Below are 22,749 nucleotides of genomic sequence, written 5' to 3'. Positions count from 1 at the left end.
TGTCTTTTCTCCACTGTATGTTCTTTGTTCTTTTGATGTAAATTAATTTTCCATATATGTGTGGGTTTATTTCTAGGCTCTCAACTGAATTCCATTGATCTGTGTGTCTGTTTTGCTGGCAATACCAGGATGTTTTGATTGCTACAGTTTTGTAGTATAATTTGAAAACAGGGAGTGTGATACCTACAGCTTTGTTCTTTTTTTCTCAGGATTGCTTTGCTCTTCAGGGTCTTTTGTGGTTCCATATAAATTTTAGGATTTTTTTGTTCTATTTCTGTGAAAAATATCATTGGGATTTTGATAGGGATTACATTGACTCTGTAGATTGCTTTAGGTAATATGGACATTTTAACAATGTTAATTCTTCCAGTCCATGAGTATGGAATATCTTTCTATTCCTTTGCATCTTCTTCAGTTTCTTTCACCAGTGTCTTATAGTTTTCAGTGTACAGGTTCTTTCACCTCCTTGGTTAAATTTGTTCCTAGGTATTTTATTCTTTTTGCTGCGATTGTAAATGAGACTGTTTTCCTGATTTCTCTTTCTGATAGTTTGTTGCTAGTGTACAGAATGCAACAGATTTTGTATGTTGATTTCATACCCTGAAACTTTAATATATTCATTTATTATTCCTGACAGTTTTTTGGTGGAGTCTTTAGGATTTCTATATATAAAATCATGTCATCCAGAAATAGTGATAGTTTTATGTCTTCCTTTCCAATTTTGATGCCTTTTATTTCTTTCTCTTGCCTAATTGCTTTGGTTAGGACTTCCAATACCATGTTGAATAAGAGTGGTGAGAGTGGGTATTCTTGTCCTTTTCCTGATCTTAGAGAGATGGCTTTCAATTTTTCACCACTGTGTATGATGTTAGCTGTGGGTTTGTCATACAGCTTTTATTATTGTTGAGGTACAGTCCTCTATATCCATTTTATTGAGAGTTTTTATTAGAAAAATAGGCGTTGAATCTTGTCAAATGCTTTTCCTGTATCTGTTGAGCTGATCATAAGGCTTTTATCCATTTTGTTAATGTGGTGTATCATGTTGATTAATTTGCAGTTGAAATTAATTTGTATCTCTGGAATAAATCCCGCTTAATGATTGTGTATGATCCTTTCAACTTATTGTTGAGTTCAGTTTGCTAATATTTTGTTGACAGTGTTTGCATTTATGTTCAACAGACATATTGGCTTGCAGTTTTCTTTTTTCTTTTTGTCCTTATTTGATTTTGGTATCAGGGTAATGGCGGCCTTGTAAAATGAGTTAGGAAGCATTCCCTCCCCTTCTATTTTTTGGAAGAATTTAGGAAGCATTAGTATTAAATTTTCTTTGAATGTTTAGTAGAATTCACCTGTGAAGCCATCTGGCCCTGGATTTTTGTTTTTTTATGAGGTTTTTTATTACCGTTTCAGTCCCCTTGCTAGTGATCAGTCTATTCGGATTTCCTGTTTCTTCATGATTCAGTCTTGGAAGATTGTATGATTCTGAGAATTTATCCATTTCATCTACGTTGTCCATTTTGTTGGCATATAGCTGTTCATAGTATTCTCATAATGTTTTCTATTTTTGTGGTATCTGTTATTTCTCTTTTTTTTTTTTTTTTAATTTTTTTGGCCATGCTGCATGGTATGCGGGATCTTAGTTCCCCAGCCAGGGATCAGGCTCATGCCCCCTGCAGTGGAAGCACAGAGCCTTAACCACTGGACCACCAGGGAAGTCCATCTCCTCTTTTGTTTTTGATTTTATTCATCTAAGCCTTCTCTTTTTTCCTCAGTGAGTCTAGCTAAAGGTTTCTCAGTTTTATTGCTCTTTTTTAAGAAGCAGCTCTTAGTTTTATTGATCTTTGCTATTGTCTTTTTAGTCTCTATTTCAGTTATTTCTGCTCTGCTGTTTATTATTTCCTTTCTTCCACTGACTTTGGGCTTCATTTGTCCTTTTCTAGTTCCTTTAGGTGTAAGGTTAGATTTTTTGAGATTTTTGTTGTTTCTTGAGGCAGGCCTGTATTGCTATAAACTTCCCCATAAATACCACTTTTGCTGCATCCCATAGATTTTGGAATGTTGTATTTTTGTTTCCATTTGTCTTCAGGTGTTTTTAAAATTTATCCTTTGCTTTCTTCATTGACCCAATAGTTGTTCAGTAGCATGTTTCTTTAGTTTCCACATATTTGTGATTTTTCCAGCTTTCTTTTTGTAGTTGATTTCTAGTGTCATACCATTTGTGATCAGAAAAGATGTTTGATATGGTTTCAGTCTTCTTAAATTTATTGAGACTTGTACCCCAACATATGGTCTGTCCTTAATAATGTTCCATGTGCACTTGAGAAGAATGTGTATTCTGGTGCATTTGGGTGGCATGTTCTCTATAAATCTATCAAGCCCATCTGGTCTAATGTTTCATCGAAGGCCACTATTTATTTGTTGACTTTCGGTCTGAATGATCTATCCATTGCTATAAGTGAGGTGTTAAAGTCACCTACTATTACTGTGTTGCTGTCAGTTTCTCCCTTTAGATGTATTAATAATTGCTTTATATATTTTGGTGCTTTTATGTTAGGTACATACATATTAACTGTTAGGTACATATATATTAACTGTTATGTCTTCTTGATGAATTTTCCCCTTTATCATTATATAGTATTCATCTTTGTCTCTTGTTACCTTTTTTGGCTTGAAGTGTATTTTGTCTGATATGAGTATGGGTACATCCACTTTCTTTTGGCTGTCATGTGCTTGAAGTATCATCTTCCATCCCTTCATTTTGAGCCTGTGTTTGTCTTCAGAGCTGACATGAGTCTCCTGGAGACAGCATGTACTTGGGCCTTATTTTTTAATCCATCCAACCAGTCTATGTCTTTTGATTGGTGAATTCAATCCATTTACATTTAGGGTGACTATTGATGGATGAGTACTGAGTACTGCCACTTTATCTTTTGTTTTCTGGTTGGTCTATATCTCCATTGTTTCTCTTTCCTTGTGTTTCTGCCAGTTTCATTTGTTGGGTTTTTTATGATGTTTTTATCAGTTTTCTCCTTTTTTATGTTTTGAATCTCTGCTCTAGATTTATATTTTGTGTTTACCTTGATGTTTATGACATGTCTCATAGATGAAATATTTCTTTTTCTGCTGATAGCATGTTATTTGCCTATACGGGTTCTGTCCTTTTCCTATTCCCCTTTTGTGTTTTTTGTTGTCTCAAATTATCCTTTTTTATGTTGTGATTTTGTTACTAAATTAAAATAGTTATAGTTATTTTTTACTGCTTTTTCCCCTTTAACCTTCATGCTATAATTAAGTATTTAAAAGATTTTGTCTGTATTATCACCTTATTCAATGTTTTGTGTACTTTTACCTCTTTCAAGTAGAAGAGCTCCTTTCAACATTTCTTCTAAGGCAGGTCTGCAGGTCTTTGTTGATGAACTCCCTCAGCTTGTTTGTCTGGGAAAGGCTTTATTTCTCCTTCATATCTGAAGGATAACTTTGCTGGATAGAGTATGCTTGGCTGATAGTTTTTAATCTTTCAACATTTTGAGTATGTCATTCCATTCTCTCCTGGCCTATAGATTTTCTTATGAGAAATCTGCTGATAGCCTAATGAGTTACCTAATGATAGGTTACCATTCTTTTTTCCCTGGATGCTTTTAAAATTCTTTCTTTGTCATTGATTTTTCACAGTTTTAATATGTCTTGGAGAAGGTCTTTTTGCATTGAGGTAATTAGCTGTTCTCTTAGATGCATGGACTTGTATATCCAGTTCCTTCCCCAGGTTTAGGAAGGTTTCAGCTGTTATTTCTTTAAATAAATTCTCTGTCCCCTTCTCCTGGGATACTCATTATTCTGATGTTGCTTTTCCTAATAGAGTTGGATAGTTCTTATAGAATTCCTTCATTTTAAAAAAATCTTAGCTCTCTTTCCTTTTCTACTTGTATTGATTTCTTGATTTCTATCTTTGAGCTAGCTAATTCTCTCTTCCATATGGTCTGCTCTATTTCCCATATGTTCTTATGCATTCTTTATCTCATTTATTGAGTTCTTTGGCTCCAGAATTTCTGTTTGGTTCCTTTTCAGTTTCAGTTTCTTTGGTAATGTATTCCTCTGCTCATTAATATTATTCCTAAGCTCATCGAACTACCTTTCTGAGTTTTCTTGTAGCTGGTTGAATTTCTTTAGGACAGCTATTTTGAATTCTGTCAGTTAGATTGCAGTATTGTTTAATTTTAAGTTTGGTTTCTGGAGAACTTTCGTTTTCTTTTGTGATACCATATTACTCTGGTTTTTCATGGTGCTTGAAGAGTTGTTCCTCTCATATATTTGAAGTAACTCACACCTCTTTTCTTTAGTAAGGCTTCTTTTTTACTTGACTCTAACAATTTAACAGGTTAGTAATTAGAGGCCTTTCTTTTGTTTTTCAGTAGGTGGCACTATAGTACAAGTTTTTGGTTTCTCTTACCTGAGTTGCCTATGGTTATATTTGAGAAATGGCACTTTCCATCCTCCACTGCCTCTGCTAGAGGTGTTGTCTGGTGCCCTTGTTGTCATTGCTTATGCTTTCAGGGTTGCTGGTACCTTGCTGCTGCCAGTGTCGCTGTTGTTACTGGTGTCGCTGCCTATGGCACTGAGATAGCAGGTGTGTCCACCATGTCTGGGATCTCCTGGATCCATGCTTCTGGGTCCAGTGCAGTGGGGACAGAGGGTGGTTGGGGTGAGGAGCTGAGGTCTTGGGTGCTTTTGCCACATCCAGGGTTATCAGTTTCATGGACGCTGCTGCTATGGGCCAAAGGGCCAGAGTCATATGTGCCTGCATGACTGGAGGGATAACGTTGCAGGCCCTGTTGTTGCCTAGTTCCCTGTAGCCTTAGCCACTGCTGTGGCTGAGAAGCTGGAGTCATGTGCATCACCTGCCCTGCTGCTACCAGGTTTTCTGAGGCTGCAGGCTTAGCTGCTGTGGCTGGGGATCTAGGACTGCAGGCACCACCTCCACTGTTTCCCTGGTCCTGCCTCCTCTGTGTGTTTCAGCCCATCCACTCTTTTTTTTGGCCACACTGCTTGTGGGATCTTAGTTCCCTGACTAGGGATTGAACCCAGGCCCTTGGCATTGAGAGTGCGGAGTCCTAACCACTGCACCACCAGGGAATTCCTAGTCCATCCACTCTTATGTATAGTTGTACAGATGTGTGGAATTCTCTGGAATCCTGGTGTATTGGGCAGAGATACTTTTATTGAGTTATGGATGTTTTACTCGTTATAGATTGAAGGGAAGAGACAAAGGGAGCTTTTCACACTGCTATGATCCTGACCTCACAGTCTGGCTGGATTTTTTTTAACTAAATTGGTCTGAATATAGATAATTTATATTTTTTATATATATATATATATTTTTTTTTTAGATGTTGGGGGTAGGAGTTTATTAATTAATTTATTTAGTTTTGCTGTGTTGGGTCTTCGTTTCTGTGTGAGGGCTTTCTTTAGTTGTGGCAAGCGGGGGCCACTCTTCATTGCGGTGCACGGGCCTCTCACTATCACAGCCTCTCTTGTTGTGGAGCACAGGCTCCAGACACGCAGGCTCAGTAGTTGTGGCTCACGGGCCTAGTTGCTCCGCGGCATGTGGGATCCTCCCAGACCAGGGCTCGAACCCATGTCCCCTGCATTAGCAGGCAGATTCTCAACCATTGCACCACCAGGGAAGCCCCGATATTTTATATAGTTTTAATGTAGAACATGACTGACTTTTTGGGGTTGTAGGAGGCTTCTGCATTTGTAGTGATTTATCATATAGATATAAGAAACTTTGAATTATTTTTATAGCCTTTTCTCATTTGTTTCCTCTTTCTGTCACTCATTTCTATCCAATCCATTCTTACATTAATGCCAGAAATGATTTTTCCAAAAGTGTAGCTTTGGTCATTCATTTTTCCATCCTTGTAAAACAAAACAAAATAATCTTTTTCATTAACCATAACCTACCAAATACAAAGAGTACTACTGTCTGACTCCATTCTGTTCATGCTTTATTTCCCACTAGACTTCATATATCCTACTCTCTCACCAAACTAAAATTCTTAGTCTATCCGAGTATTCCTAGTCCTTTGCTCATTCCATTCTCCTGCCCATATCCACCCTGTTCAGATATCACACCACTTTTAAGCCTTGTTTTTACTCCTTAAAGGTGAGCAATTTCTTTTTTTGGTGAACTTGTAGCTCTTTTATGTGTGCCTTTGTCTTAAAGCACTCTGTATTATAGTTATACATGTACATGACTCATGCCTCTTAAAGTGTAAACTTCTTGACAGGCTATTTGAACCGTGTTTTATCCTATTTTGAATCCTTTACAAGACTGCTGCTCAAAGTGTGTGTGTGTGTGTGTGTTTTTTTTTTTGGACCAGCTACTGGTCCAGGACAAGATAAAGAGCTGGCATCAGAGTATAAGTCAATTGTGTCACTGAGAACACTGGTTCAGCTGACTTTTTATATAAGACTTTGTTATAGAAGGAAGTGTGTTTACTTACATTCAGGCACAAGCACCTTAGCAGATTGGCGCTTTAAGCAGCATTTGCGGAGCACAGGCTCCGGACGCGCAGGCTCAGCGGCCATGGCCCACGGGCCCAGCCGCTCCGCGGCATGTGGGATCTTCCCGGACCGGGACACGAACCCGCGTCCCCTGCATTGGCAGGCAGACTCTCAACCACTGTGCCACCAGGGAAGCCCAGCATTACTTTTAATAACCAAGAAAAATTAGGTTCCTAATAAATGCCTAATAAGTGAGTCCCAGCATATTTGTTCCTGTCAGTTGTTACACAATTAAATACATATTTTTCTGTTTTCAAAATTCACTGACTGTTACTGTGGCCTAGAAAGCGTGAGTATTATACTGGATATTAAGAGGCAGTAGACTGTGTATATTCAACCCAAAAGAAGGGGTAGAATTTCTAAGAAAAATTCTGGAACAGTGTCCTTAATTTATCCCATCAAGTTCAAATTTGAGTTATCTTAATAAAATGTTCTGGTTGAATTTTCAGAGAGGGAGACCATGCATTGATTTCCTGGAGACCAGTAAAATCTTTATTAGATCACAGGATAGAATTTGATTCTTAGAGATATGTTAGACTTAAGAAATAAACAGGAACTTCTCTATTTTTCATGTTATTGCTATAGATGTATTAAATACAGCATATGTATTTCAGTGCATAGTACTTGCATTCTTTTTTATTTATTTTTTTTATGATCTTTAGATAGCTGTCAAGAATGTAATCAGAATTTGTATAAAGGAAGAAAAGGGAAGGAAAACTTAGTAACCTGCTTTTTACAAAGTCAATGGGCCATGGGTAGGGCAGCCTAGTAATGATAGATGATCTAACTAAATTAATGTTAAAAATTGTTTGAGTTTGAATTATACCTTTGGGCATATTAAGTGAAGATTTAAATTAAATGTAACCATAATGATGATGATGATATAGTAACATATTAAAATGGTATGATAAGCTTCATTAAGAAACAGAAAAGAAGAAGACAACTTAGAGAAGTCCAAGCCTTCCCAGCAGAAATATGTTGGACATGCTCGTAGTCAGTCCAAAATTAATTCTAGGGGATGGCTACAAGGTTTGGAACCAGTGTTCACCCAACATTTGTTTAGAACATTTGTTATTTGTTTTAGGGTTTTCTAGTGGGAGAGGAGGCATTTGTTGGACTTATTTATCACATTACTTGATCTTTAATTAAAAATTTGAATAGGTAGTAAACATATACATGGTTCAGAAATTCAAAAATATTGAAAGATGTACAGGGAACATGTCTTTCCCCTGTTCTGTATCTGCCCAGCTCTTACATTACCGTAGTCAACCATTTTTATTAGTTTGTGGATCCTTCGATAAGTTTATTATGTAAATACAAAATACATATGTAGTCGGCCCTTGAACAATGCAGGAGTTAGGAGTGCTGACCTTCCAAGCAGTTAGATGGTTCTTCTGTATCCGGTGTTCTACATCCTTGGATTCAGCCAGCTGGGGATTGTGTAGCACTATAGTATTTACTGTGTATAAGCGGATCCACACAGTTCAGACCTGTGTTGTTCAAAAGTCAGCTGTGCTCCAGTACACCCCCAGTTTTCAACACGAATTAATATGCATAATAGCCCCAGGTTTTACCTACTGTTCGGAACACTCTTCATATTTTCCACTTCATTAAATATCATGGAGATTCTTCTATATCAATACATACAGCTTTTTCATTGTTTTTCATAGTTAAATCCAAAGTGCCCATGAAGATCTGTGGTTAGTTTTTTAAAATAATTTAAGAAATTTGAGTAGCTTCCCCTGAATTTAAGGTGTTATCTTAAATAATTTATTTTTGTATTTTCCTATAATAAACCAAGAATAAGTTTGGTCAGTTGACTATCTGGGCCAATCTAGATAGCTTTCAATCTATGCAGTCTTTTTTTTTTCCCCAGATTCTTTTATTGCAGTAAAATACATGTAACAAAACTTACTATGGTAACCATTTTTTCAGTGACATTAAATACATTCACAATGTTGGCAACCGTCACCACCAGCCATGTCCATAACTCTTTTCATTTTATAACTGAAACTCTGTACTTGTTAAACAATAACTCTCCATTCCCCACTTCTCCTAGCCCCTGGTAATCACCATTCTACTTTTTTTTTTTTTTTTGCGGTATTCGGGCCTCTCACTGTTGTGGCCTCTCCCATTGTGGAGCACAGGCTCCAGACGCGCAGGCTCAGCGGCCATGGCTCACGGGCCCAGCCGCTCCGTGGCATGTGGGATCTTCCCTGACCGGGGCACGAACCCGTGTCCCCTGCATCGGCAGGCAGACTCTCAACCACTGCACCACCAGGGAAGCCCACCATTCTACTTTTTCTCTCTATGATCTTGACTACTCTAAGTACCTCATATAAGTTGAAACATACAGTATTTGCCTTTTTGTGACTGGCTTATTTCACTTAGCTAATGTTGTTAAGGTTCATCCATATTTTAGTATGTTGCAGTTTTCCTTCTTTTTTGAGGCCAAATAATATTCCATTGTGTGTGTGTATATCTATATATCCATTCATCCGTTGGTGGACACTTGGGTTACTTCCATGGTGTTAGCTGTTGTGAATAATGCTGCTATGAACATGTGTGTACAGATATCTCTTTGAGATCCTGCTTTTAATTCTTTTGGGTATATACCAGAAGTGGAATTGCTGGGTCATATGGTAAATTCTATTTTTTATTTTTTGAGGAATCACCATACTGTTTCCCACAGTGGCTGTACCATTTTACATTCCCCCCAACAGTGAACAAGGGTTCTGTTTTCTTTACAGCCTCACCTACGCTTGTTTTCTGTTTGTTTGTTGTTTTATAGTAGCTATTCTATTAAGCATGAGGTGGTATCTCGTTGTTTGATTTGCACTTTCCTAATGGTTAATGGTGTTGAGCATCTTTTCATGTGCTTTATCGACCATTTGTATATCTTCTTTGGAGAAATGTCTATTCAAGTCCTTTGCCCATTTTTGAATTATTTGTTTTTTCTTTTGTTCTTGAAGCCTCTTTGCACCTCTGTGATCAGCAATTAGAGCACAGACCCCTGATATTTGGAGTATAGAGTCCTGTTTTCCCACCCTGGCCTCCCACAAGCTGCGTGCAAGCTGCTCCAGGAACACCTGCACAACTGCTTACCACATGGCTAGGAATAGAGGATGGGTAGCTGCTACTGTGCTAAGGGCTTAGATTGACGAAACTTAACTGCAATATACTATCCTGGTCTTCCTCTGGAAGTTGCAAGCCTTCAGTAGACTCCAGAGTTCCAAGATAGTTGCATCAAATTCTGCCAGTTCAGTTGTTGTCTAGGTGGGCAGACAGATTCCTGGTACTTACTACTTTGCCATTTCCCAGAATTCTCTCTATGTAATCTTTTGTTAAATGATTAGTGGAAAGCTTTATAGACAACAGCTGGAGCAGACTGTTTAAAACTACTTAGGCCATTGTTTTTTTAATGTTTCTTTTTTGTTGTTGCTATTAAGCAGCAAAATTCTTTTTACAAATGAAATCTGATGTGGATTTCCAACATACAAAACAGCTAAAAGCAGAGCAGCTCTGGCCTGACATTCCCTCCCTCACCAATACCCATCAGCTCCACACCCCTTTTCTTCTTCTCACCTCCACTCTGAGGAAGCCCTTGTTGAGGTGGAAAAGAGATTAAATGAGCAGGTTAGCATTTCCCAAGATATGTACTAAGGAATGAATATTAATGATGAGGGATGTCAGTAGATATTGAATGGGGAAAAATTCCATAATCAAATTAATTTTGGAAACCTTGGATTGGATAAGAGTTAAACCTGTTCTTTAACTATGAACCTGTGTGAATTATGAATCCCCCAAAAGGAAGATTATATGTACAACATTTGCCAAACTTATTTGACCATCAGTTTTTTTAAAGAAGTAACTTGAAGGACACTAGTTTGAGAACCTCATTTCTTTATTCTATAGTGAAAGTCAAGATATGAGAAATTATTTGACTTGTTCAGGGACACCCAGCACTAACTTATTTCAGAAAGGTTTTTAGACACTTAGTTGACACTCAGTAAATTGGAGTGAAAAATGGAACCAAAGCTCGTTATGCGTAGTATAGTGTTCTTTCTTTTATACTACACTGCCTCAGCAATTTGAGATGCGTTCTGCCAAGTGCCATATACATATACTTTCTAAGAAAACTCTGTCATCAGGTTTTATCGTGTATTGCACTCTCAACAATACACACAGTACTTATAGGAAAATAGAAATGTAATATGTGATCTCAGAGTATAAGGAAATCACAAAGTAATTGTGATACAACACTTTTTTTTTTTTTTTTTGCTGTACGCGGGCCTGTCACTGTTGTGGCCTCTCCCGCTGCGGAGCACAGGCTCCGGACGCGCAGGCTCAGCGGCCACGGCTCACGGGCCCAGCCGCTCCATGGCATGTGGGATCTTCCTGGACCGGGGCACGAACCCGTGTCCCCTGCATCGGCAGGCGGACTCTCAACCACTGCGCCACCAGGGAAGCCCAATACAACACTTTTGTTCATTCACCAAATAACATATAACTGTACTAGCTGTTCATAATAGTGATGAGGAAGGCAGAAATGTCCCTCCCCACTACAGCTTAAACCTAGTCAGATACATTAAAGATTAGCAAACAGTGTAAGAGAAGAATGGATCTATGTGTGGTCATTTGAAGTTAAAATCAATATTGAGGACATTATTAGGAAAATTATTTAAGATATATGTATATTTTTAGCATATAACTGCATAAAAAGTTGAATTGTTTTCTAATTGTTCTTGAAAAGTACACTTTCTTCTCTGGCTATTATACTGAAAATGACAAAGGTTTGAATTATTCTGAGTTGTTTTTTTAGCTTCCGAGACCTTCACATATTGAAGTATCATTTTAAATGTACTTTGTCAAATTTGATGGTATTGATGATTCTTCACACTGATCATATATTTTTCCCTCATACCTTATTAAATATTGCAGGAAGTCTTCCAAAGTTTAAAGAAAGAAAAGGTACAAGCTTGAGGAATTTCCATATTTTGGATTTTTTTTTTGCATTGTGTTTAAAGGATTGTGTTTATGTTAACTGGATAATCTGCCATTTCAATCCACTCTTTTTTGAGGTTTTATACTTTTTGCATTACAGTTGATGGAAATACCTGGGCACAAGTAATTGCCTTATACCCAACTTTAGTAGAATGCATCACCTGCTCATCTTCAGAAGTCTGCTCTGCACTTAAAGAGGCACTAGTTCCTTTTAAGGATTTCATGCAACCACCAGCATCCAAAGTTCAAAATGGAGAATCTTGACCAGCTACAATAAATCTTAAGAAGAATGATATACACAAATGTTTGCTCCTCAGTGAATTTTCTGTGAGAAGGACGTTTCTTACTACAAATAATTCTTGGCAGCTGTTGTTAGCCTCCTTTAAATTGTACTTACCTGAGTTAAGTAATTCATATTACAAGCTTACATGTCAACAAAGGTTCCTGAATGAGTAGCAGTGCAAGCCTTTAATAAATTAAACTGATGGGAGAGATAGTTAATACTACAGCATACCTGCTACCATATCTTCAGTTGGTGATTTAAAAGTAAGCTTATGTACAGTTTGTGGTGTATGTGTTAATGATGTACTTTTTAAAAAGAAAGAAAAGATATTTCATTTTGTCAGATTTATTAGGCTGGTGTTTTTGCACCCCTTTTCTAGTACAAAATTGTACTAAAATTTTATGCAAGATGGTACTGTAACATTCCATATTGTCTATAACCAGCCTTTGTAAACAAAGGGAACTGATATACTTGTGTGTATAATAAATGGTACAGTTCTGTATAAAATAGTTGCATTTATTATTTAAATTTTTAAAATATTGATAATGTTAAATGCTTGAAACTGTATTTATTACTAATACAAAATTGTTTGCTTACATTTTTACTTATAATTTGCCTTCTTAAGTGGCAGATATGCTTATCGTATGATCACGCAGTTAGCTTAATGCTTATTTTAAATGTATTTACTAGTGACTAGTAAACATCTGACCAGAAAGGTCAGGAGAACACAGCAGCAGATAGTTTATGATTTGCTGATATTGCTACTTTGAAGTATAGGTTATTATTAAAACTTAATATATTGAGATAAATTGTAGCACTATGGCTCCATCATACCTCATTTCTTTAAATATCTTTCCCAGATTTCACTTAAGTCTGTCTCTTTTTATATTTGCTGTCTGGATTTTAAAGACTATTTTATATTTCTACTGATCTTTTTTTTTTCCCCCACTGACTAACAACATTGATCACTGTCTTTGAAATATGACCCAGGCAAGATAATCTTAGATTTCCTAAAATTTTGCAGTGAGGTTTCGTTCATTTGAGTGCTTCATTTTGTAACATATTCTCAAGAAGCAAATAACTGTGCTAACCCACAAATATAAAATATGTGTGTATTCTAAAGCAATGAGAAGTGTATTTTTAGAGATGTGAAGCATTTAGAAGTACAGTAAACTTTCTGCCATGGAGTAAAATGCTAATTTTGTTTCACTTTCCTATCTTCGTGAAGAAGAAGAGTGCTCTTGAATACACTAACTTAATTATTTCTTAAAAAACTGACTGGCCTAGCTCACTGTATTTTTTCTTTAATGGATTATGATATTATATTTTTCTTAGTTAAATTTTCATAATTATTTATGTGAAGACTCAAGATGTTTAAAAATGATTATTCGTAAGAAATTACGATGGTCTTAGTATTATTTTAGTGTTCTGGAAGGCCTTTAATTTTAATAGAATTTATAAATTTCAGCCTCTCTAGAATAAGTATAAAACTACAAGAGGATATTAAAATTGAGTAATGAATTAGATACAATGTTGAGGCTGTTGTAATTGTGTATTTATTTAATTTGCACTAGTATCTGTAAACATGTGATAAGGTCTTTTTTTTCCGAGGGGATGTTATTTTTCTTAACACTAATTAATGAATTTCTATTTTATAATTTCACCTAAAATTAAGGTAAAATATGGCATTTCCTAGTTTCTATCTTCAGCATTTCCTTAAAGAAAGTTGTGGGAAAAAAAATTCAATCTGTGTATTTAGTTTATTTTCTGTATTTGATATGTTAAACTGGGAATTAGAAAAATCTGCATATCACTGATAAAGTGTTGAAATTGAATAAGAAGGGTAGTGTTCCAATTCAGTAACACGTTAAAAATATTGCCATGAATTTACATGAAGTAAAAATATGTCTGTTCTTGAGAAATAACAGATCAATTGCAATCAGAATAATTATTCTCCAGTGAAAGTTAGATGTGAGTCAAGGGTATGCAGCATATATTTATATAAACTGAGCAGTTTTAGCTAACATTATATTCGTTTTCAATACTAGGACCATGCCTTACAGAAAAAAAAAAGGCATAAATATAGTGAATTTGTAAACACCATATAGTATGGTAATCATCCCAGTCTTAGTGACAAGCAAAGTGGGCTGCCCACTTCGTGGTATAATTTGACAGGGTTTTCCTCCCAGAATATCTCCTGCCGCCCCCAAGAATCACTACTAGCAATTCATTCCCTTGAGTCAAGGCTGCATTTTCTAAAATATCCTGATCCCTGGGGAGGTTAACACATTGCCCTTGTCTTGTTGGTATAAATTGCCTTCTTTAGTTACTAGAAGAACTGGGCTGTGTGAGATTACTATTGGTAGATGCTAGAAGATTCAAAAAGGAAGCTCCCAAAGCTAAGATCATTTTATAGCACATTTGAGAGTATGACTGGTCCTTGAAACAGTAGTAATAATGTCCTGTGGGATACATATTATAAATACAATGAGTTTTAAGCCTCACGTAATCACCTTTTGTCCCTGACAGTACCTGTCTTATATGGATTGCAGGACAGCTGGCATATGCCAACAATTGGATTAAAGTCCTTTTCTAGCTATTTTTTCCACTAAAAAGGAGACAAACTAATTTTCAACTTGAATAACTTACTTTTTAGTTTCCTATAATGCCAAAAAGGAAAAGGTCATTTTGTAGTTTCTTATTTCGTATTTCTTTATAAAAACTAGTGTTAAGTTTTGTTAGTTTTACTGTATACTTTTGTGAGTAACATTGATTTCTGAGAAGCCTGTTAGGTGCATAAAAGTCTGGCTTAGACCCACTTTTCACTTGCTTTCATTTAAAATTTTATTAACAGCTATGTTGTTTCTTACCTATTTTTCCCCTGTGTGATTATTATTCATCTCTTGCTATATTCCTTAAATTATATTTAGTACCAGAAGGAAGAGATGAACAATTCAGCACATATATTTTACTGTGATGAATAACATTCACTTAATTTAATTCTGTAGCAGGCCAATAACTAGGTTGTCCTTTCTCATTGTAACCTTAGAGTATTTTGTTCATCATCACAGTTTGGTACCTCTAGTCCTAGGTAACCATTGGGCCAAAGAGTCAACTCAAGAGTATTAATGAGGTTATCATTGTTACACTGTGTTAATGAATGACAGTGTAGTTATTATATAATGACTAATATATTCTTCTCAAATGTAGAATAATTCAGACGAGCAACCAAATCCTCAAGAGTCTGCTGTAGGTGATGTGACATCTGGCTAGCCAAGGCACAGTTCTTGTGATTCACAGTACCTGTGATTGCTATAGAAATTAATCATGGAGATGTAGAAGCCTCTGAAGAATTAATCTATGTCCAGGCCGAGAATGTTGTTGATTACTTTTTTTTTTTTAATGGAAAACTACCACAAATGTAGACAAAAATGGTCTCATGAAAGCATTGCCAGCAGCCTAGTATGTTCTTTAGATTTCTATTTATCAGGTTTGGCCTTTGGGGCAGATATGCTCATCTTGTGTAAAGTACCACATTTTACTATGCTTAGTGTTGCAGGGTTGTACTTATCTACATTATTAGAGTGAATTTTGCTTTTTTTTTTTTTTTAACCATTTGTGAGAAGAACCAGGAGTTCATACCGCCTGGTGTGTTACCAATTTATATACTATGGGAAAGCAGTTTTTAATGCTTCAAAATCACTTGAATTAAATTTGCTTTTAATCTCTGGTAAGTAGAGTAGTGCTTTCAGTTTGAATGAAGAGTTTTTATAGATTGGGAAAGAAAGTTATAATGTCTATCTTATATAAAAACTATTTCAGAGGATTTAGATAAATACCAATTTCTTACAAATCTAGTAATTTTGAATGTCTAACAGTGTTGGCTCTCTTTAAATAAGGAGCATGTTGTGATCCTTTTGTGAATATAAACGACTCTTAGTAATCCTGAGGAATTGTGAGGCTGTGAGAAGCTGAGGCTCTGCCTCTTATTTAGTTTCAAGCCTGTTAACTTTTCAAAGCCTCTGTTTTCTTATCTTTAAAACAGATGATAATGAGTTACTCACTCATTCTTTAGAGAAAACAAAATAGTTTGAATTTTGAGTTGATTTGGTAATGACATTCTTGGGGTAGTTGTTTGATAAATTTATTACTGTACTATTAATTGAGATCTTTGACTATATATTTTTCTCCCCTTTTCTCCTTTTTTAAATTGTATGTTTACCTTATTTCCTTTCTTATACACTCCCCTAGTTTCTCTTTTTCTCCTCTCATTTCTCTTTCATTCTCTGCCTCTTTTCTTCCACGTTTTCTTCTAATTTCACCTATATCTGTTCAGAAGAAACAGAGCTGTTAGTGGTAGAGCCACTGCCAATTGCCTTTCTATTAAATGAGACTCTGGAAATACCTTCCACTTTGGCCACTGTTGGTTTTTTGCAAAGGTGGAGTCCCCCTGCCATTTCAAAATAGCTGAACAAGTTAAAGTAATATGTGGCTATAGCTCCTACTATCTTTCCGAATCTACAAGATTCGGCAGCCAGGATGCTCACAAAATGAGATTGCTATAAATATGATGAATTCAGCAGCTAAACTTGGAACAATCATGTCTTTTATGTAAATAGAGAGATCATACCACTTTTCTCAAAAGGGAGTCTTTAGACTCATTCATGAGTTTTTGGTTTTTTTGTCCTTTTGGGGGGAGGTCTTTGTTTTTGGAGGCAGATACTTTGAACTATTTATGTTATCTAAATATTCGTTGATTTATAATATTTGCATGGTGCCTACTTTCAAGGAGGACTTAGAAGCAGCATATTGCCCATGTATTTCAGCTGTTTCTATTTTTCTGTTGAAAGCAGTATTCTTTGATAGAAGACCTGGAATGTTATAGTACTCATCTTCAAGTCTTTCTTGGGTGTATTTGGTATCCATATGGTTGATGCTTGTAATGATACAGAGGTCAGTTGAAACATTCTTAATCACACTGGGGGATTGATTCTAGCCCCTCAGAAAAAAAGAAAATTATTGTACTCTAGAATTTTGAGATCATTTTCAGTTGCTGCAAATGTGGCTATATTAAATTTTATTTTAAACATTCAATAAACAGTGCCACCAGGGAAGATCTGCTAAACCATGTCACCATTGTGGGAAACTGCTGCAATATAATACCAACTGCTCCTTTCCATGAACTTTTACTAGATGGAGAAAACTCCAAAGCTATAATATTGCAATCTTATTCTTTTTATCTAGAAAAATAAAATATTAGACTTCAGACCCAACTGTGCAAATTGCATTTGCTTTCCAGCTTTTACTACCTCTGTGTCATAATTTTAACACATAACATACAACTCCTGTCTCTTAAGGCAGTTACCATATGGTGTTTATGTCAGACTGGATATATTTATCTAATTTTGTGAGATTCTTTTTTAGTTCCCGACACAGTTCTTGAAAGTAATACTGCTGTTGTTACACTTCCTCCTTGCAATTTTTATGTTGTTGAGATGTATCAGTTATGTATTATAATCATGAAAGTCTCTTGGCTTCAAACCCAAATTTTCTTTGTGGCCTAGGATAGATTTTTCGCAAAAACTGCATAGATACGGCTGTGATTACATAGATCCTTAATTTGCTTTACAGTTACCACTCAGCATGATTCTAGGTTTTTAATTATGTTGCAGCAGTACTAGTTTTCTCAGTATAACTTAAAGTCATAACCACTTTGAGAATTTACTTTCAGATCTGATAAATTATTCATTTTTTTTCTTTCATATACTTTGTTTGCATCCTCATCCCCACGAGGTTCAACACTTCAGTGACATCCCATGTCATTGCCTCTGTTTAAAGACTTCATAAGTGATTGAAACATTTGTATGAACTTGGAAAAACTTTCATAAAATATAATAATGGAGATGTGTTTTTGAGACCTTTGTTGAAACTATTAATATATAAAATGAAGAAAAGAATATACAGTCAGAAGGACATTATGAAATATCAGCAGTTTAGAAAGAAAGATTTATAACTTAAAATTTTAGGTCAAGTAAAGAACATAATCCTCATCTGGATTAGACTCTCTTAATTATCTCTTTAGTTTTATGAGCACTCCTATTTATTTATTTATTTTTTAAATTTATTTTATTTATTTTTGACTGTGTTGGGTCTTCGTTGCTGTGTGCGGGCTTTCTCTAGTTATGGAGAGCGGGGGGCTACTCCTTGTTGCGGTGCGTGGGCTTCTCATTGCGGTGGCTTTTCTTGCTGCAGAGCATGGGCTCTAGGCTGCAGGCTTCAGTAGTTGTGGCACAGGGGCTCAGTAGTTGTGGCTTGTGGGCTCTAGAGAGCAGGCTCAGCAGTTGTGGCGCTCAGGCTTCATTGCTCTGCGGCATGTGGGATCTTCCTGCACCAGGGCTCAAACCCGTGTCCCCTGCATTGGCAGGCGGATTCTCAACCACTGCACCACCAGGGAAGCCCTCCTATTTATTTTTAATTTAGTGAGGCTAATTTTGAAACTGCCTACCTATAGCAATGACAGACCATCCCTCCACCTCTCAAAGACAAATAATTTGTTTTAAAATTTCCTTCTTGAAAACCTGGCTTGCGTAATAAATGTATTCTGAAAGATTCCTCCATAGTATTTACAGAAGTTAAGTGTAGTTATAGTAATTTTTCTAACTTCTAATTTTAATCATCATTTCTGGAGGACCTAGTATGTGTCAGCCAGGGCTTTGCCTATATTATTCCTTTTAATTCTCACAGCAGTTCCTGCAAGAAAGGTATTAATTTTACTCATTTTACAGAGGAGGATGTCAAGGTTTAGCGGGTCAAGCAACTTACTTAGAGACACATAGCTGAAGTCCCTGAATAAGCATCTCTTATTTCAAAAGCAGTTTTTTCTACACCATGCTACATTCACGTTTTACAAAAATGATCCACACTTCATTAAAATCCAAGCCTTACTGAAGTAAATTGAAAATGCTTTTTAGACAGTTACTATTTCTATGAATAGGAATTGGGACAAAAACACTTGAACATAACTATGAAGTACTGTGAAAAAAAGATTTGTCTAATGACTGGGACCTCCAGAGCTGCATTGGGTTTTTATTTGGTCTGAGAGTTTAAAACATCTTACTGATTTGTAGTTTGTTATAAGAGGTTATATTATAACCAGTAGCTTAGTGGTTAAGAGCCCAGAGTTTGGGGCTAGACTTCCTAGATTCAAATTTCAGCCCTGTTACTTACTAGATGTGTGACCTTGGGTTAATTAATCTGATTTGGCTTCCTCATCTGTAACATAGAGTTCATAGTAGTGTTTAACTCATAGAGTTGTTTATTAGGATTTTAAAAAGGAGTGTTGTGAAGAACTGTCCCAGGGCACACAGTACCTGGTGGATGTTACATAGAACAAAAATTTTGGCCCACGTCATTCAAGAAATGGTCAGAAAACCCATACCTTCTCACAAAAAGATAGTTTTTTTGTCTTTTACTGGACAACCACAGCATAGTGAGAACCTACTATTGTGTATATTCATAACTGTATCCTTGCTGTATGGACAGAAGTCATTGGGGGCTTCCAGGTGCTGATAGCTAGTTGGGTCCAAAGGATATTTGAGGGTATTTCAGGTAAAGACAAATAATGCGAGCAAGGCATATATCTGAGATATGAGGAAACAGAGAGAGTACATTTCGATGTGTTGTGTGAAACAAGGTTGATGGTAAAGGATTGAGGCCCGTTCATGAAATTCCTTAAAAGCCAAGCAGAGTAATTTAGATTTGAGGTGGCAGGAGTTTGGAGTGATTATTTTTAGGAGTATATTATGAAACTAAGGAAGATAAACTTGCAGTTATAAGCAGGATAAAGTGGAAGGAGTATAGAGTAGGGAGAGCTAAGGTAGGCTACAGCTGTTGCAATTTTTCTGCTGTGAGGTCATGGTGAAGGATTGATAAGGTGAGCATGCTCACATTAGGAAAGGAAAGGATGATTAGATTCTGGATATTATGGGTGGAGGAAAAGAAAGAGTTGATAACAGCACATTGTGTCTGGATGATGAGTACATTGGTGTCAACACTGTCAAAAACAGGTTAATTGTGGAAAGGAATCTGATACAATTAGTGTAATGACTAAATTTATTTGGAAATTTTATTGCTCTAATGTATCTGTATACTGTAGACCAAATAACTGTTTGATGACCATTTGAATATCTGGACCATTATGACAAATGACATTTGCTATGGTGGAGGATAATGTGGTCCAGTGTACAGTGAATGAGCAGTGGGGGATGACGGCCATGGCAACCCAATCATTGCTTATGGGAACAAGGTGGTGTGAATCATAAACTATTAGTGAAGTTTCTACAGACTTTGTGGTAAACATCACTGTGATGCAGTCAATTTTGTCAAGTAAGGCACTTAATTGCAAGTATGTTCAATATATACAAAAATACATATTGTTAATTGGAAGTAGTTCAGATTGGACATCGCAGGCAAACTGCCTTTAGCAGTTGCTTTAAAATGCGTACAAGCATGACATTGAGATCGGTCAGTTTGTGGGCATACCCAAGTATATTTTATTTTTATTTATTTATTTTTGCTGTACGTGGGCCTCTCACTGTTGTGGCCTCTCCCGCTGCAGAGCACAGGCTCATGGGCCCAGCCGCTCCGCGGCACGTGGGATCTTCCCGGACCGGGGCACAAACCCGTGTCCCCAGCATCGGCAGGTGGACTCTCAACCACTGCGCCACCAGGGAAGCCCCCCAAGTATATTTTAATGAATTCCCTGATGGTCCAGTGGTTACACTCTGTATTTTCACGGCCAAGGGCCTGGGTTCTATCCCTGGTCAGGCAGGGAACTAAGATCCCACAAGCCAAGTGGCACAGCCAAAAAAGCCCAAATAAACCAAGTATATTTTATTTTCTTAATTTGCATATTACAAATTTTGTTTTGAAACATGTCAGGAAGGATGCCTTTTAATTTGAAAATTTGTTCAAGAAATTGTGTCCCATCACCAATACTATATAGAATAGAAATGAAAACCCAGTGTTACGTAATCTTTAATTTGCATGAAATTCTTTGGCTGAGAGGATGTTATCAAAATTAGATTGTGCTGTTTTAAAGGAATAGAAAACGTACTTGTCCAAAAAGCATATGGATGTCCCTTGTGCGTAGTTTGGAGTCTGGACCTCAGCTCTCTGGCCTTCGTGAAGGGATCAAAGTCTCCACGCAGAGTCAGTTCCAAATCTGAACACACTCTTCAGTTCCTCCATTCCTTACTTTTGTTATGTGGTCTGGATTTTCAGGAGCGTGATGACTAACAGTATTGCCAGATTTAGCAGATAAAAATATAGGACGCCAGTTAAATTTGAAGTTCAAATAAACAATTTTTTGTGTGTGTATGGGACATACATATACTAAAAAACTATTCGTTTATCTGAAATTTGAATTTAACTAGACGCTCCGTATCTTAACTGGCAACCCCTGTTTACTTTTTCTTCACAATGATTTGTTAACTTCACAGAAAGTCTCAAAATGGGAGACAAAAAGTAACTTGCCTGGCCCCGAAGCAGATGGGGCTTACGGCAGTCGGCCTTTTCCCAAACTTGGCCTTTAAAAAAAAAAAAAAAGAAAAGAAACCACCCACAAGTCCCAGGAGCCTGCGCGTTAAAGTAAGCCGCGCAGCAGCTTTCCCGCCGGTTTTCTGCGTAATGTAGCACGGCGGCCACGCCGCGGGGTGGAGCGCATGTGGCGGTGTCCTTGCCGGATGCGAAAGGAGGTGCCAGAAACTTTAAACCCCGGCCAGAAGACAACGTGTCCACTTAGACGGCGGTAAGTGCCGCCATTTTCTTTGCGGGCAAAGACTGAGAGAAGTTAGGGGCTCCTCTTTGCCCCGTAAAGCGGATTGGGGGGAATGGCCCACGGCCTCAGCACTTTGGTGACGTGGAATCGGGGTCCCCCCCTTTGGGGGCTGATTTCTAGTGACACGTCGAAGTTTTGCCAAGTCGGGGAAAAGGGACGCCGCCTCGGTCCCGGATGTAAGATGGCGGCGCGGGGGGCGGCCTGGCGGGGCGGTCACGTGGTGGGAGTAGCGCGCGAGCCTCCTTAAGTGATCTCTATGGTTCGTCCGGACTCACTGGAGCAGCGGAGCGCGAGACGGGGCGTGTGTCCGCGCTCGCCGGCTGCTGCCGCTGCCACTGCCACCCATGCCGCCGCCCGGCCCGGTTTCAGTTTTACGGGGTTTTTGTTTGTTTTATTCTCGCCTCCTGCAGAGGTGCACGAGATTTCCCCGAAGGGTGCTGGGGAGCCGGTGGCCTGGGGACTTCTGGGCTGTGCCGTGGTTTCTGGTTGCGGCGCCGGAGTCGGTGTTGCCTCTGCGGGAAGCGCTCCGGCGTTCTCCCGGGCGGAGAGCCGGCCTCGCGCGGGTGTAGGGAGCGCGGCAACGGTGGGGGCCCAGCCGCCGCCCAGCCCCCACCGCAGGGAGGGGAGCGGGCGGCACAGCCCGGAGACGTGGCGGGAGCGCGACGGGCGAAGCGCGGGAGCGCTGCTTGCTGCCTCTCGGGGACCGTCCAGGTCCCGTAGGCGTCTGCTGTGCTTTTGCCGCCCATTTCATGCTTTCGAGTGGCCCGGGGGACGGCGTCCCCTCGGGGCGGCGGAGGGAGCGGGTGCCTCCGCTAGGATCCCTCCGCACCTTTTCTCTTTCCAGAGCTGTCGGTTCCGTAGAGGACGCCGGCCCGGCCTCCCCCGGGCGCCGGCGCCGCTGTGATGCCCGGAGCTCCCGGGGCACGCCTGGTGCGGCCGAGCGGCTCGGCGCTGGGCGGGGTCTTGCGGGCGCGGCGGGGAAGGGCAGGGGCGCCGGGCCGACGTCGGCGGCTGAGGATGGACGAAGGAGCGCCGGAGTCGCTTCGCTCGCCTCAGCGTG

General features: G+C 38.3%; 1 protein-coding gene and 1 long non-coding RNA gene across 6 annotated transcripts in view; both read left to right on the top strand.

Moving 5' to 3' along the window:
• MON2 (MON2 homolog, regulator of endosome-to-Golgi trafficking) overlaps nucleotides 1-13,155 on the top strand; it is a 121,675-nt gene extending 108,520 nt beyond the window's left edge. For all 4 annotated transcript variants that reach the window (XM_079937219.1, XM_079937218.1, XM_079937217.1 and 1 more), the window contains one exon: nucleotides 11,669-13,155. In XM_079937219.1, coding sequence (XP_079793345.1) covers nucleotides 11,669-11,832 — 164 coding nt within the window. In that variant the 3' untranslated portion in view covers nucleotides 11,833-13,155. The remainder of the gene's footprint in view (nucleotides 1-11,668) is intronic.
• A 7,947-nt stretch (nucleotides 13,156-21,102) lies between these two features.
• LOC307194837 overlaps nucleotides 21,103-22,749 on the top strand; it is a 68,723-nt gene continuing 67,076 nt past the window's right edge. For both annotated transcript variants that reach the window (XR_013830640.1, XR_013830641.1), the window contains exon 1: nucleotides 21,103-21,659. This is a non-coding gene — a long non-coding RNA (uncharacterized lncRNA). The remainder of the gene's footprint in view (nucleotides 21,660-22,749) is intronic.

This window comes from Stenella coeruleoalba, assembly GCF_951394435.1.
Source record: "Stenella coeruleoalba genome assembly, chromosome: 11".
In the NCBI taxonomy this organism is placed as follows: domain Eukaryota; kingdom Metazoa; phylum Chordata; class Mammalia; order Artiodactyla; family Delphinidae; genus Stenella; species Stenella coeruleoalba.
This window is presented reverse-complemented; position numbering and strand designations above follow the sequence as displayed.